General features: G+C 45.6%; 1 protein-coding gene across 2 annotated transcripts in view; it reads left to right on the top strand.

Annotated features, from left to right (window-relative positions):
• Positions 1–1,848: 1,848 nt before the first annotated feature.
• RHOQ (ras homolog family member Q) overlaps positions 1,849–16,743 on the top strand; it is a 37,485-nt gene continuing 22,590 nt past the window's right edge. The window contains exons 1-2 of one of the 2 annotated variants that reach the window (XM_079969042.1): positions 1,849–2,860; positions 3,920–3,978. In XM_079969042.1, coding sequence (XP_079825168.1) covers positions 2,713–2,860; positions 3,920–3,978 — 207 coding nt within the window. In that variant the 5' untranslated portion in view covers positions 1,849–2,712. The remainder of the gene's footprint in view (positions 2,861–3,919; positions 3,979–16,743) is intronic. The other variant, XM_079969041.1, reaches the window with a different exon arrangement.

Genomic DNA, 16,743 nt, shown 5'->3' with positions numbered 1-16,743 from the left:
CCCAGTACGTCTGTGATGAAACACCATGTGGACTGGACTGGAACTTAAATGCTAAAGAAATGTTTTGAGGGTGGAGCTCTATTGGCGGACGCACCAATGTCTTTTAGCCTGGAATGCATCACCTGTGAATGCTGCTAATGCAGGATAGCCACAGATAATCACAGTAGCATAGTGGACAGAGCTGGGCATGGACTGGAGACACCTGGGTTCATATCCCCCTACTCAGCTGTGAAGCCAACTGAGCGACCTTGGCCCAGTGACAATTTTTCAACCCAATCTACCTTCTAGGGCCATTATGAGGATAAAATGGGATTCTTCTTCTTCTTTGGCGATCACTAATAGCCAAGTAAGATTGTCTTTGTTATGTACTGAAGTTCTCACCCTGGGCCAGCAGGGGGATACTGTAGATAGTTATGCAAATGAAGGATTGAAAGTGACGTTCAGTGATTGGATAGTTTGTATGCAAATGAAGGATCGAAAGTGACGTTCAGTGATTGGATAGTTTTAGAAAGTTGCTACAGTTACATTGTTCTGGAGCTCTATATAAGCAGGCTGACTGAGCTCTTCAGTTCAGTTCTGTTCTGGCCTTTGAATAAACGAGAAGAAGAATTTGTTTGAAGAATTGCTGTGTCGTCTGATATGTTCGCCCACAACTTAACAGTCTTCCATAAACATGGTTTTAAAAGTGAGTCTGTAAGTGACTGTGGAGGCCAATTCTGATCCACACATCCTTCCACAGTGGGGACATAGATTTCCAGGCGGGAGTTGATCATGGTGAGAGTTTGCCAAACGTGCCTTCCTCTTAGCGCATTTCTCCCTTTCATCCTGAGTTTGAGCATCTTCAAAACTCACGACACCTTTGGTAAAGGCTGTTCTCCAATTGGAGCATTCGCAGGCCAGTGTTTCCAAGTTGTCAATGTTTATACTACATTTTTTGAGATTTGCCTTGAGAGAGTCTTTGAACCTCTTTTGTTGACCACCAGAATTACGCTTTCCATTTTTAAGTTCGGAATAGAGTAGTTGCTTTGGAAGACGATAATCAGGCATCTGCACAACATGACCAGTTCAACAAAGTTGATGTTGAAGAATCATTGCTTTGACCAATTTGTACTGACTTGTCAGACCAGCCAAGGTGTGTTGCTTGTGTGTAGTTATTAATTCTAGTATTATAAATAATTATACTGTGTGGGGAGGGTTATTGTTTGTTATTTGTGTTTTCATATTGTAAAGTGCCCTGTGATCTTTGGATGAAGGGTGGCATAGAAAATAAATAAATAAAATAAAATAAAATAAAATAAGTAAGTCTGAAAAGCTGGAAAACATATCTGATACTTTAGCTAATGTCATCTTAACTTAAGAAGACTGAGGGGCAGTTTAAAATTTTGATTTTCTAGTCCTACACTCCACTTGACAGCCTTCTCCCGCTTACTTTTAAGAGGGTTTTTAATAATGATAATAATGTTTCCAAATATATTCCTTTTTTATACTACACCTGCCCCAAGGGGGGGGGGGGACCAGCAGTACCAAAAAATCCTTATCCTCCCAAACTCTAAAATGTTTCCTTAACGGCCAGCGTAAAAAACTAATAATCATAATAATAAAAAAGTGGAAGAGACACAACACAGCGAAAAACCGGAACAGATTGCGGCAGCCTTAACTTAGTGTTCTCCAGCTGCTTCCCGCAGCTGGCCGAGGCTGCTGGGAGTTGTAGTGCCCAGCAGCTGGAAGAGGGCGCCCGGTTGGGGGAGGCTGAGTGGAAGTTCCGAGGATTTATCGATTACATCATCGCCGGGGAAAGCGCGTTGCAAAAAAAAAAGGGAAAGGGAAAACTGTGGACGCTTCTCGGCGCTGTCGGCTCTTTGGAGAGGAACCCTCAGTTGCTCTCCGGCAGCGATTCGGCATCGCTCCTCCTTTCTCCGCTCCAGCTAGTCGGAGGTGGCGGCGGCAGCAGCAGCAGCAATAGGACGGCGGGCGGGCTCCTTCCTTTCCCCTTTATTTATTTATTTCTTTTTCGGAGAAGTGGCGTTTGCAGCCCGGGGTGGGGAGGGAGGAGTGTGTGCGTAAAGATCCGGCCGCTCCGGAAAGTCAAAGTGGGCTCAGCGCAGTTCCTCTCTCCGGGAAAAGGGGGAGAGCGGGCCTTCCCTCCGCCGAAGGAGGAGGCGGGCGGCTCGGCCGCGCGTTTTTTTGTTTTACGCGGCGCCCGGGAAGCCCCCTCCTCGCCATCGGGGCGCAGCGCCGCGGATTGTGCGCGCACGGCGCCCAACTAGTTCCTCTTTCCGCCGCCGGAGACACTCGGTCGTCGTGCCCGCCGGAGGAGGAAAATCCCTGCCAGCCAAGTTTGGAGGGCGACGGCGAGGCGGCGCAGGGGAGGGAGGGCGAGCCGAGAAGAAATGCCAGCGCCCGTGATTTGGGGCTGAGCTGCTCCCCGGCTGCCAGCCAAGCCGCCCGCTTTGCCCACCGCTCGCTCCCCTCGCCTGGCACCGATGCGCCCCCCCGGGGGTCGTCTCCTGCGCCCTTCGCTGCGCGGCGCCCTGTGATCTCCGCGCCTCGACCACCCCCGACGGCTTCGTTCTTCGCCCCGCTCAGCGCACTTTTATCATCATCATCCTTATTATTATTATTGGAAAGGGGGAGTCTCTTTTTTTTCCCTCGCCGACTGTTCCCCCTCCTTCCTAAAATGACGATCGGTTTGGGAAGCTCCTTCTCATCATCATGGCCAACGGGACGGGGGCGGCGACGGTCATGCTGAAATGCGTGGTGGTGGGCGACGGGGCGGTGGGCAAAACCTGCCTGCTGATGAGCTACGCCAACGACGCCTTCCCGGAGGAATACGTGCCCACCGTCTTTGACCATTACGCAGGTAAACGCGCGTCTGGCCGGGAAGTGCTGAGTAAGGGCGCTCCGGCTCCGCCACCCTCTTCTCCGCCCCCCCCCCCCCAGCTTCCAGCACCCCAGAAGCAGCAGCAACAATGCCGAGCAACTTCGGCGAAAACTTTTCCCTTTCCCTGATTCTGATCTCCTTTCCCCCCTCCCTCCCTTCCTTTCCCCCTCTTTTCTCCTGCCTTCTTGTAAAGCAGAGGCTGCGTTCATTTTTATTTCTTTGGCGGCGGGGGGACGACTCGTGTTTGCAATCCCGGGGATCCCCGACGACCCCCTTTTTTGCAAAAGGAAAGCAGCTCAACATGACTCTTCTAAAGCGTACTCTTATTCTCTTCCCCTCAATTGGAGGGGTCTGGGTATGGCAAGAGTGGAAAGGGGGAAGGGCGATTTGGGACTGCAGATGCCTGACCACTCCAAAAATGTCGCATTTTATAGATATATATATATACACGTGTGTGTGTGTGTGTGTGTGTGTGTGTGTGTAAAGGGACTGGAATATATATATATATATAGTATTTAATTGGTGGGGGCAGAATAGGGTGGCCGTTATGACGGGAGCAAGGATTTAATCCATGCCGGATAGGACCTTGACAGACAGCAACTGAAAGTTGGGGAGTAAATGGGACAGAGGTTAAATAGGGGGACGGGACGACCCAATACCCTCTCACTAGCCTTTGAAGTCCTGTTATGAGCACATGATGTGTGTGTATTGTCACACACACACACACACACACACACACATCGAGGGCACCTTTTTGTAGGCTTCAGCATGTTAATGGGGAGTCTAGTTCTGTTTTGCTCCATCACAAAAGTGCTTCGAAAGTGTGTATCTGGGCAGGGACAGGGATCATTGCTATTTTTAAAAGGTTGCCATTTGAGATGTCTGTGTTTTTTTGTGTTTTTTTTTTAAAAAAATGAGTTTGGGAGAGTAATAGAATCCACTTGTTTGCTCCTTGGTCTAGAGAGGAAAGAGGGAGCTTGAGAGAGTGTGTGTGTTGCTCTGGGGCCCCTGCCTGATATTCTCTTTCTCTCTTTGCAGTCAGTGTGACAGTCGGTGGCAAGCAATATCTGCTTGGGCTATATGACACTGCAGGACAGGTAAGCCCCCCCCCCCCTCCGATCCAGCAGCTGAAAAGCAACAGGGTGGGTTGCTTTTTAAAAAAGGGGGAAATAAAAAGTGATCAGCATATGGTGTTTTCCAAAGCTTGAGCTCTGTTCATGCTTACTTGCACACGCTGAATTATTCAAGGACTGCCGTTTATGTTGAGGTGTCTCAATACAGCAGCTTGTAATAATTGCCTCATTTACTGCCTTGTCGCAGATCTTTGGCGAATGGATCACCCTTCCCCCAGTATTTTAAAATACTATTATTTTTAAAATCAATAATTGCAAGCAGCCGATTTCGTGATCCCAACTCCTATCACCCAGGGAAAAACAACCAGCCTTGTGAGATACTTTATTTTTAGTTCCAAATGGCTGGGTCCTCTTTTGAGTTCTGCCTTGCTTCTCATTGGTGGACGGGCAACATGAGCCTCTGGCTCTGATTGGAGAATAATGGCATCATCTAATGTTATGGGAAGGCATTTTGTCTGATTGTGTTTATTATGGCCCCAGGGACACATTGCTTCCCATCCTGAAATCATTCCTTTGAGTCAAAACATTTGCAAGGAATGACTGAATAGTTTTGGAGCACAGCAGAGAGAGGAGGTTTCTCCCTCTGTTTCAAATTTGTCTGCGCAGGAGAAGGAAAACAACAAGAAGAGATCCCAAACTACAGCTTTTGCATCCAGATCAAACATGAGGAATTGTGCTGTTTCCAGTTTGCTAGTGCTTGTTGGTTTGCATTCTTTTAGCTGTAATGGGCTGGATGCAGACTTTCCTCTACTTAAAAGTAGACATCCTCATGGGACTTAAGGTCAAGTCCTATTCATTTCAGTTCTCCATTCTGGGGCTGGGCGATATATCAATATATCATCCTAAACTGGTTTGAAGGCCATGTTGTGATGCTGGTTTCATAATTTTTGACCTGGCAATATATTGTGAATCATATGTGTGTGTGCTATGCAAAAAATCACGATGCAGGAGAAACTAAGAAGCCACTCAATGCCTCTACAGTACATAGGTCCATCCTTATTTCATACATCATAATATATCAGTACAGTGGTACCTCGGGTTACATACGCTTCAGGTTACATATGCTTCAGGTTACAGACTCCGCTAACCCAGAAATAGTACCTCGGGTTAAGAACTTTGCTTCAGGATGAGAACAGAAATTGTTCTCTGGCGGCGCGGCGGCAGCAGGAGGCCCCATTAGCTAAAGTGGTGCTTCAGGTTAAGAACAGTTTCAGGTTAAGAATGGACCTCCGGAACAAATTAAGTACTTAACCCGAGGTACCACTGTATATCACGATGTTTAAGCTGGTGATATATCACAGTGTTGAAAACCAGATATCACCCAACCCAACTCCATTCTCAGCATGACTAAAGCCACAATCCTAACCCATTTACCTGGGAATTCCTTCATAGTAGACGTGGTTAAGATAACAGCCTCCTTAATGCAGCCCATAGGTACTCATCTTCTGTGGCATTGAACCAGTAAAGTAACTTGATATTGTGCCTTCATGCTTTGAATGCAGGTGTTCTGATCGAAAATGTCTCTAGGCCCCAAAAGAGTCTGCCCAAAATATGTTTAGAAATCAGTTATGCAGTCTGTGATGACCCTCTTTTTTATTTCTGTATATCATTTCTGTATATCCACATCACTGCGTGGCACCATATACAATTCATAAGAGTGTAAAATGAAACACTGCTGGATCAGATCGCTGAGGATAACACATGAAGAGGCTGCTGGATCAGGCCAGTGGCTCATGTGGTCCAGCATCATTTCTCCCAGTGGCCAACCAGATGTCTGCTGCAAACCCATAAGCAGAAACCGAGCATAAGATCATTCTCGGTTCTTGCGATTTCCAGTAACTGGCATACAGAAGCAGAAGCATTCTGTAGAAGCAGCTTCTATATGTGGGGGTAGAGCATAGCTTCCACCATGGCTGGTAGCCACCTCCATAAATTTATCCAATCCTCTTTTAAAGCTGTCCAGGTTGGTGGCTATTGCTGCCTCCTGCAGGAGTGAGTTCCACAGTTGTAACTATGCGCTAGGTGAAAAAGACCCCATTTCCCACAGCAGCCAAGCAGGTGCCTTGTAGAATCCCTTAAGCAGGACATGAGAGGAATAGTTCGCATGCTGTCTTCTCCAGCAGCTGGCATTCAGAAAGCATGCTGCCTCTGAACTTGCCCCAGTGGCCGACTTTGGGCCTTCAAGTTTCAGCTGCACCTTGCGTGATGCCAAAATTTGGCGTCTTCTGTTCGAAGTGATTGTTGCAGCACCCTCTCGGCTCAGCTCCCACTATGGGAAAACCGGTTGCACTCCCCTAAGTCTGCCTCTGCTGCCACCATGACTAGTAAGGTAAAGGGACCCCTGACCATTAGGTCCAGTCGTGACCGACTCTGGGGTTGCGGCGCTCATCTCGCTTTACTGGCCGAGGGAGCCAGTGTACAGCTTCCGGGTCATGTGGCCAGCATGACTAAGCCGCTTCTGGCGAACCAGAGCAGCACACGGAAACGCCGCTTACCTTCCCGCCGGAGCGGTACCTATTTATCTGCTTGCACTTTGACGTGCTTTTGAACTGCTAGGTTGGCAGGAGCAGGGACCGAGCAATGGGAGCTCACCCCGTCGCAGGGATTCGAACCGCCGACCTTCTGATCAGCAAGTCCTAGGCTCTGTGGTTTAACCCACAGTGCCACCCGCATCCCACCATGACTATTTTTTAAAAAATAATATTTATTGTTTTTAAACCTTACAAACAAGAAGAAAAAGAAAAGGAGAAAAAAAGAAAAAACAAATGAAAGAAGAAACAATGCAATACAATATATAAACAATACACCACACAACATTAACGCATTAAACTAAACAAATCAGAACAAAAACAATTTAAAAACATACATCATACCATTTCAATGCCTTATCTTTCATTCCCTTGTTTCATCGACTTCCTCTAACCTTCCTTTTTGTATTACACTTCTATTAATTGTTTCAGCAATTCCTTTCCATCTTTCACTATTTTCTGTCATATAAATATCTTAACTTATTTTAACCTTATTTTCCATTAATACTATAATACATATTTATGCTTAACTCCTTATAACACTTCTACTAAAGCCATATAATTTCATTCCAACATTTTTCTAACACTCATTAATTTTACCGTATTTCTATAAATAAACTTTAAACTTTTTCCAATCTTCTTCCACCGTCTCTTCTCCCTGGTCTCGGATTCTGTCAGTCATTTTCGTCAAATCCATATAGTCCATCAACCTGGTGATCTTCTATCCGAGGCTCTTAACTCTTTTCCAGGTCCCTTCTGCTGATCTTGTTGTTAATTTCCTTCCTTTGATGCTGAAGAGTAGGTCTCGGGGGAGCTCCAACCTAGCAATGTTTTTATTCCTTCTCAACATGTCATCCACATCTCCGTGGTTAAAACTAAAATCCAAAAGATATTTCAGGACGTGTTTCAAAATCCCTCCAAATCTGAAGGTCCCCACAATTCCAATTTCCTCCTGACCCAAGTCCAGATCCCAAAGGTCAGTAAATCCCTGCATGAGATGATCTATCCAACTTTCCTTCTCCAGTCCAAGCAGGGTTCCAACCTGACTTTCTCTGAATTCAATCATAGAGGGCAACAACTTGTAGTCATCAAATTGCCTCTGTAAGGCTGGGGCTCTCTCCCTCTCCATTTGTATTACTTTAGGTTCAACAACCACAACTTTCTCCCTCGCTTTCTCCACCATTTGGCATGTCAAAGTAGATTCCTGTATCAGTTCCTGAATAGTTTCTGTGTAGATGTTCACTTTTGGTCCCAAATTAGTCGCTTTTTGTCCCAAAATATCAATTTTAATATTCATCACATCCGTCTTCTTGTGGAGCTGTTCCAATGACTCACTTATCTCGCCTAGTGCAATCACTAAGGCTTCTTCTGTCAACATTCTCAAGCGATCCAAGGTCAATCTCACGGTTTTCTCTTGCAACTGGAGATTCCACCAGCCCAACTCTTATAACAATTTCAAAGGCTCCCTCTAGAGGAAACAATTTCTGTTTGTATCAATCCTTTTAAGCACAGTTCAAGCAGTAAGATTAGTTTCAATTTTCAACTACTTATACTCCTTTTTAAGCGCAGAAGGAGACAATGGAAACAATGTATTTCTCTTATTTAACTAACTGTCACAGTCAATGAACTTTCCCAAAAACGTCAGTCTTACTAGCAGTCCGTTTCCAGGTTCAGAGCGGTGGTGATCCAACTTTCTTCACTCTCTCCTGCAGGCTTACACGATCCAAAAATTCCCCCCTCTTCTCCTGCCTCCAAGGGGGGTTTAATGATTTTAGCCGATGGAAGTTTAATCCTTTACATAGGACTTTCCAGGACTTTAGCTTGCAAATTCTTTGCTTTAATCTATTTACAAAAGGGGAAGGTGGACTTCCTGTTTGAAACCTCCCCGTTTTGGTGCCAAATTAAGACGTTTAAAAATCCAATTTTCTGTTCTACTCACGGGTAGTTGTTTAGAATCAAATTGTCCACAGGAAAAAGTCAGCGCTCTCCGGCAACAGCAATGCGGCTTCACTCCGTGAAAGAAGCAGTCAATTTGAAGCACCGCGCCGCTCACCCCACATCGCTCCGGTTGCCCGAAACCGGGTCTCCCCGCGAGTAGGGGAGGCGCAAAAGGTGCTGGCGGAATCCCACGTTCACAGGCTTCTCCCGCCTGCGATTTTTAATGGGTCTCCGCCTTCGCCGTGGCGGCCAGACCCTGAATTCCACGGAGCAAATTCCTCCCGATCAGAGGAATTCAGCCATTGCCGGAGGCGCTAACCCGGAAGTCCCCGCGTCCCACCATGACTAGTAGCCAGAGATAAATGTTTCTGCCACAAAATTGTCTTGATTCCATTTTTAAAGTTGCGAGCAGCCACGGCCACATATTGGGTCAATTACTCAAATTAAATGATTTAACCGTGGAAGCTGCCTTATCAGATGATTGGTTCATTCTAGACTGTCTCCATGCAAAACAGATGTTCTACTACTGATATACACCAGATGAAAGTTCTACCTAGTTTTTCTGAATATTTTGGGGGGTGAGAAGGATGTGTTATCCAAAATGTATGGCTAACCAGAAACCTGAATAATTAGAATTGCTCTATAGGAGCTGCTATCATGCAAAGGTGGACTTGAACTGTCAGAAGGTATGATTTGGATTGATAAGGTTTTATCTTTTAAAAAGTAAAGGATTAATGTACATGGGACTAGGCATTTGGCTAGAAACTCAGAAGCAATAAAAGAATGATGGCGTTGGTTTAAGCCGTCTAGATTTTAATGGCACACACTGCAGCTATGCCATCAACAACTTTTCTCTAGAGCCGCGCTTGCTATAAAACTTTCACAGTTTCAGCAGCTGGAACATTAAGTAAATGTCTGAAAAAGAACGGAGGACCTTCTGTAAAATTGCAAGAGGCTGAGGTTCTTAATTAGGAACTCCAGGGGAGCAATATGAGATGGCAGACCCTTACAGGCTCATTTTTTAAAAAGAAAAGAGAAGAAAAAGAGAGAGGAGGAGAAGTCAGACAAAACTTCTAAAATCGCATTGGTATGACTTGGAAATGTTGTTCAGGAGAGTGAACAAACAAACATAAACAAACATATATAAACAAACATATAAACAAACATTCTATAAACAAACATAGAATTGTAAAAAAAGAAACAAAACAACAGCAGCTCAACAGCAAGAAGCCCACCTGAGATACATATCACTTCTGTGGCAAAAAAAACCAAAACAAAACCCGGTGGGATACCATATTGAGTGTTATACTCTGTGGTATTTAGAGCAGTAATGAGGATCCTGTGGTCCTTCAGGTGTTGAACTACAGCTCCCATAATTCCTGGCCATTGGCCATGATGGTTGGGGTTGATGGGTAAAGGTAAAGGGACCCCTGACCATTAGGTCCAGTCGTGGCCGACTCTGGGGCTCATCTCGCTTTATTGGTCAAGGGAACCGGCATACAGTTTCCGGGTCATGTGGCCAGCATGACTAAGCCGCTTCTGGCGACCTAGAGCAGCACACGGAAATGCCGTTTACCTTCCGGCCAGAGCGGTACCTATTTATCTACTTGCACTTCGTGCTTTCGAACTGCTAGGTTGGCAGGAGCAACGGGAGCTCGCCCCGTCGCTGGGATTCGAACTGCTGGTCTTCTGATCAGCAAGTCCTAGGCTCTGTGGTTTAACCCACAGCACCACTCACGTCCCTGGGTTGATGGGTACTGGAGTCCAATAACATCTGGAGGGCCACAAGGTCCCTACTCCTTTTTTTTGTAGGCACAGATTCCCAGGTTCAGAATCTCCAGTTAAAAAGGGAAGTCGGATGGTAGAGACAGAAAATTCTGAGACCTTCAAGATGTGCTGCTAGTGAGAATAACACAGGGCTTAGATGAGCCATAGGTCTGATTCAGCATGAGACAGCTTCACATGTTCATCGCTGAGAGAGATCATCAGTGGCATTGGGCTGGGTGTTCAGCAATATGCAAATGATACCCAGCTCTATCTATCGGTTAAATCTGAGCCTGTGAAGGTGGTGAATGTCCTGTGTGGGTGTCTGGAGTGGGTTGAATCCTGACGAAACTGAAGTGCTGTTTCTGGGGGACAGAGGGTGGGCAGGGGTGGGGGTCTCCCTGGTCCTGAATGGGGTAACTGTGCCCCTGAAGGACCAGATTCACAGCCTGGTGGTCATTTTGGACTCACATCTGTCCATGGAGGCGCAGGTCAATTCTGTGTCCAGGGCAGCTGTCTACCTGCTCCCTCTGGTACGCAGGCTGAGACCCTACCTGCCTGCAGACTGCCTCTCCAGAGTGGTACATACTCTGGTTATCTCCCGCTTGGACTGCTGCAATGTACTCTACATGTGGCTACCTTTGAAGGTGACTCAAAAACTACAACTAATCCAGAATGTGGCAGCTAGAAAGGTGACAGGAAGAGGCCGTCGGGCCCATATAACGCCGGACCTAAAGGATATTCACTGTCTCCCAGTACGTTTCTGAGCACAATCCGAAGTGTTGGTGCTGACCTTTAAAGCCCTAAATGGCCTCAGCCCAGTATACCTGAAGGAGCGTCTCCACCCCCATCATTCAGCCCTGGACAATGAGGTCCAGCGCCGAGGGCCTTCTGGCGGTTCCCTCGCTGCGAGAAGTGAGGTTACAGGGAACCAGGCAGAAGGCCTTTTGGTAGTGCGCCCTCCCTGTGGAACACCATCCCATCAGATGTCAAAGAGATAAACAACTTTCTGACTTTTAGAAGATATCTGAAGGCAGCCCGGTATCAGGAAGTTTTTTAAATATTTTGTTGGAAGCTGCACAGAGTAGCTTCAGTAGCCCAGTCAGATGGGTGGGGTATAAGTAATAAATTATTATTATCATCACAGTTCTTTCCTTAGTAAAAAGAAAGAAAGAAAGAAAGAAAGAAAGAAAGAAAGAAAGAAAGAAAGAAAGAGGTTTGGTGGCATTTGTAGGGTAGACCTCCAGACAAGAATAAAATGGGCTAGAGCTAGCCCAGGGTCTGGTTCCCCCTTGGGGAGCCACATACGATTGGTGGGTGGGGCCAGAGGCAACGGTGGGTGGAGACAGAACTAAAAGTAGGTGGAGTTATGGATGAAACCCTTAGCTTTTTACAGCAGGCTACATTCCAGCCACACAAAAGTCAAATTTCACAAATGCACACCTCTCTCTGTCTTCTACTTCTGCAAGCAAGAGACGTCATCGCAAATCAAGGCCGCATCTCAGCCATGCAGAAGCACTTTAGGAGGACATGGATCAGGGCCAGCATAGACTCTCTGGGGTCGTATCCAGCCTTACTTCATTCTTCCTTTAAAGTCTTACCAGTACACAATGAGCAGCAGGGGAGGAAACTGATATTTTCATTTCTAATAGTGGGGAAGAGAAAGTGATAGGTCTATTATATCAGCCTTGGCCAATTCCGGTGCCCTGTAGATGGTGTTGGACTATGACTGCCATCATGGGAGTTGTAGTCCAACAACATCTTGAGGGCACCAGATTGGCAAAGGCAGTATGACCTGAGGTGTTTGGAGCTCCATGCTTCTAACAGATAATGAGAAATAACAGACCGTAGCAGATAATGTGACGTTTTGAAACTTTACTTGAAGAAATCTGGAGGTGGTGGTGGTTGCTGCTGCTGTTGATAATAATACTTGCTGTTTTTAAAAGCATATTTCACGTGCAAGGCCTTTAAATGGCTTGTCCTGCAGCGGAAAGGAAATCCAAACCTCTGAGGTTAAGTGATCTGTAAGGTCACAAGGCAAGCTGAAATCCTGTCTTTTGACCATCAGGGCAGGCTTCCTGTACATTTTTAGATTGCTTCTCAGCCGCTGTTCTGTCATAAGGTTCCACTGGCTTGAAGCCAAGCTGAGGCTGGCGACTTTTCCCCGCTTCTTCTACCCATAATCTGAGTGTGAGCTGTGAGCACTGGCCTTCCTGCTCCCTTTCGCATCAGACCCAGGGATTTTTCCATACAAGCCTGCGTTTGGCGGTTGGCATGAAGTCTGCATCTGCAGTTAATCACATGCCTTGGGGAAGTATTTGTTCCCTGAAGGGAAGTCACTTGCCAGGCCTTCTGCTAAAGCTGGCCTACACCACACGAGTTCGTGCGGGAAGAGGGGCTGGTCAGACTTCTGTGTCTGTTGGCCAGGTGTTTGTACTGCTCTGATTAAGTCAAAGCATTTCTGCTGCCGTCTTTGAGCTAAAGTATGTCTGGCCTTGCTAATGGCGTTTTGAGTTTGCACTTTAGTATTGCAACCTGTGCATATGCTTGGGATTGCATTGTTCAGCCCAGACACTGAGGTCCAGCGCCGAGGGCCTTCTGGCAATTCCCTCATTGCGAGAAGTGAGGTTATAGGGAACCAGGCAAAGGGCCTTCTTGGTAATGGCGCCCGCCCTGTGGAATGCCCTCCCTTCAGATGTGAAGGAGATAAGCAGCTATCTTATCTTTAAAAGACATCTGAAGGCAGCCCTGTTTAGGGAAGTTTTAAATATTTAATGCTGTATTGTTTTTAACACTCGATTGGGAGCCGCCCAGAGTGGCTGGGGAAACTCGGCCAGATGGGCGGGGTATAAATAATAAATTATTATTATTATTATTATTATTATTATTATTATTATTATTAAACTGAAAACAGTGCTTCCAAGTAACATTTTTCTCCCAAACTTCCTTAAATGCTATTTCCCTTTTGTTTTGTCTTTAAGTTGTTGGTGACGGTTGTTTCCCCTACAGCTGCCGTGGGTTTCTCTCCCCCTATCCCAGGCCAGAACACCTTTTTCCTCATTAGAGAGATCCCAGCCAACCAGAGGCCATGGACTGAATGTCAGAGGTGGATTTAAGGTAGCACAACCGGTTTCTCCAGACTAGGTTCCAAGCCGAGAGGGCGCACTGCGGCGGGTGTCACAACAGTGGCTTAGAACAGAAGGGGAGAGGTAGGGATGGGTGCCAAATTTTGGCATTGTGCGCAGCTGATAGACTATATGCAACTGGCCGAGATGACTGGCAGGATCCGAGACCTGGGAGAAGAGAGGGTTGAGGAGGACTGGGGGAAATTTAAGACTTATTTACAGAAATACTGTAATTTGGTTGAATGCTAAGAAGGATGCTAGATCATAAATAATTGCCTACCATTGAATTAGATTTGATTTTGATGATAAGTGAGAAATAAGGAAAATATAAATTTATTTTGGAGAATTGTTAGATTTTATCTAAATGAGTGGTGATAAATATTGTAAACAAGTGGGTAATTTGCTTGGAAAAAATCTTCTGCAACGATGTAAGTGGGAGCGGGAGATGAGAGGGAGTCCAAAGAAGAGACGAAATTATGTTATGATATAAGTAATTTTTATTTATGCATTTGTATTCAAAAATCTTAATAAATATGAAATTAAAAAAAAACAAAACAAATTTTGGCATTGTGCAAGGTGCCGCTGAAAGCCCAATGTGATGGTTTGGGAATGTTGTGTCGCCAACTAGATAGGGCTATGTGCTCAGGTACTCATCAGTGTCCCTTTGCGCCAGATCCCTGTTATCAGCAAGGATATGCTGGTGGTTCCTGTCTTCTAGCCACAGGTTCAGTGCCTTATGTGTCTTCACCAGGGCCTTGTCCCGCACGTGGCTTCGCATTTGGAGATTTACTCACTACTACTGCTGCCCAAATTGCCTTCTCCTGTATCTTACTGGCTTGTATGCTGGACTTATTCCTGCCACACTTGCATGTCACAGCACACACGGCCATGCCATCTTGTAAACCATGGGTAGGCAAACTAAGGCCCAGGGGCCGGATCCGGCCCAGTCGCCTTCTAAATCCAGCCTGCGGACGGTCTAGAATCAGCATGTTTTTACATGAGTAGAATGTGTCCTTTTATTTAAAATGCATCTCTGGGTTATTTGTGGGGCCTGCTTGGTGTTTTTACATGGGTAGAATGTGTCCTTTTATTTAAAATGCATCTCTGGGTTATTTGTGGGGCATAGGAATTCTTTCATATATTTATTTCAAAATATAGTCTGGCCCCCCACGAGGTCTGAGGGACAGTGGACCGGCCCCCTGCTGAAATAGTTTGTTGACCCCTGTTGTAAACAGTTCAGCAATTCCAGTTTCTCCAGTATGGCCACCACTCGCTCCAGCTGTTTTTGTCTAGCAGGATCAGTGGTCAGGGATAATGGGAACTGTGGTCCAGAAACAGCTGGAGACCCAAGTTTAGGAAACCGTTTTTTAGTGTTTGACTCAACTCCTTGCCCCTTAGAAGCAGAATAAATTTTGCAAACTGCTTTCTCCCCGCATCCCTTGCTAAAAGCAGAATGAATTGGTGGTAATTTGCGTGACTTACAATGGCAGCAGGATTCAGCTTACCTTGTCTGAGAATATGTTTAATGTTGGCATCATTATTATTATTTTAGCTCCCAGAGCTCTGCCTCATGAATGTCTTGCTCCCCTCTTTAGGGGTTCCTTAGCCTCTGACTTTTCCTTTATTTATGTAGCAGCCTTGGAAGCACTGTGCTATTTTGGTTTTCAAATGCAGAAGATTATACACTCGCTCTCTCTTTTCCCCCCAAAGAGAAGCAAACAATCTGCGGCAGGACCTTTCCTCAGCACCTTGAAAGATAACTTTGAAACTCCAGCTTGGGGCCGGGGAGGGAGATTAGGGAGGGTGATTTGTCTTGCCTGAGGATTTTGCAGGCTCTCATTAGTGAGCGCTGTTGTGGAAAGAGATTATAAAGTGGATCTGTAACTGGGAGTCTAGCCTTCTCCAGCAGCCAACCTCAAGTACACATGAACTCTTCCCAGATACCCTTTTTAGCAGCGCTAATGGCTACCCTTCGCAACATGAAGGTTGGCTTCCTTCGGCAGCTCTGACCGATATCTATTTTTGGTTCCTCTTCTAAAAACAGATGGTTCTGATTGAGAGCCTTCTCTCAGGACTCCTGCCCATAAGCTGCAAAGAGCAACAGATGGTTCGCAGTGTGGCGATTACAGAACCCAGAGTGGGTCTTCCAGAGCGTTTGATCTCTGGTGATCTCAATTGCATTTCTTTGCCCCAACTTTTAGCTCCCCGGGGCTCCTCCAGACAAACTGTTTACTGAGCATTCATCCCGAAAAGCTTGCAAAGATCCTGTTAGATTGTGTCCAGTCTTCATTGATATTGGATTTGTTCGCTGGGCAGTTATATGAATTGCTTGCAGGGTATTTTTTGGCTTCCTGTTAACTGTTTGTTTATCCCACACAGTTCAGTGCATTTCTTCACCATCACTTTATTTTCCTTTTCTTTTTTTAAGTAAATTTGTTGCACTAGGCAACGATGTCCTTTACATTACAGTCAAACCTCGGTTTGTAATTTGATATTGATAAAATGTGGTGGTCATTGGATTTTAATAATTGAAAATTAATTTAAAAAATCATGTGAAAACCCCCCAAAAAAAACCCTCGGTTTTCAAACGTCTCAACTGCCAAACGTCTCGGAAGCTGAATGCTGAAAACCTAGAAGTGAATTCTTCGTTTTCGAACATGCCTCGGAAGTCAAATGGCTTCTGAGGTGGGTTTTTCTCAAAGGAACTTGCTGAGAGCCTTTTGATCCTCGGTTTTCAAACGTTTCGGAAGTCAAACGGACTTCTGGAATGGAATTCGTTCGAAAACCGAGGCTCCCCTGTACTTTAATTGCACAAACCTGAATTTTCAGTATGCACATAGAATAATAGAATCCTAGAGTTGAATGGGACTTCCAAAGGCCATTTAGTCCAACCCCTTGCAATGCAGGAATCTCAACTAAAGCATCCATGACAGGTGGCCATCTCACCTCTGATTAAAAACATCCAGTGATAAGCTACAGTAGGTAGATCTTGGTAAAGCTCAATGCTCCAGAAGTGAGGCTTTCTGGCAAAGCTAAGAATTACCCTTGGAACATCAGGCATCTTATGGAATCACACAAATTACATCAGAATTTGAACTCAAGATTCTAGTTTCTACAGCTTTATCGACAGACACTGAGGTGTGAGATGGGTGTAAGTTTTGCCGTTTTACTCCCAGTCTCAACAGATGCTGGGGGGGGGGGATCTGTAGTTTCTTCCTTAGCCAAATGAAATGAGTCGCTGAGTAGTTGGGTGAACCTTGTTTCTCAGCTCTCAATGGGAGATGTTGCCCTTTTCTCATAGGAATAATCAGAGAAAATCACAGTGAGGTTTGTGTGCGTGTGTTGTTTTATTTTAAAAATGGTATTTGCACAGT

Source organism: Podarcis cretensis, assembly GCF_951804945.1.
Source record: "Podarcis cretensis genome assembly, chromosome: 3".
Classification (NCBI taxonomy): Eukaryota; Metazoa; Chordata; class Lepidosauria; order Squamata; family Lacertidae; genus Podarcis; species Podarcis cretensis.
This window is presented reverse-complemented; position numbering and strand designations above follow the sequence as displayed.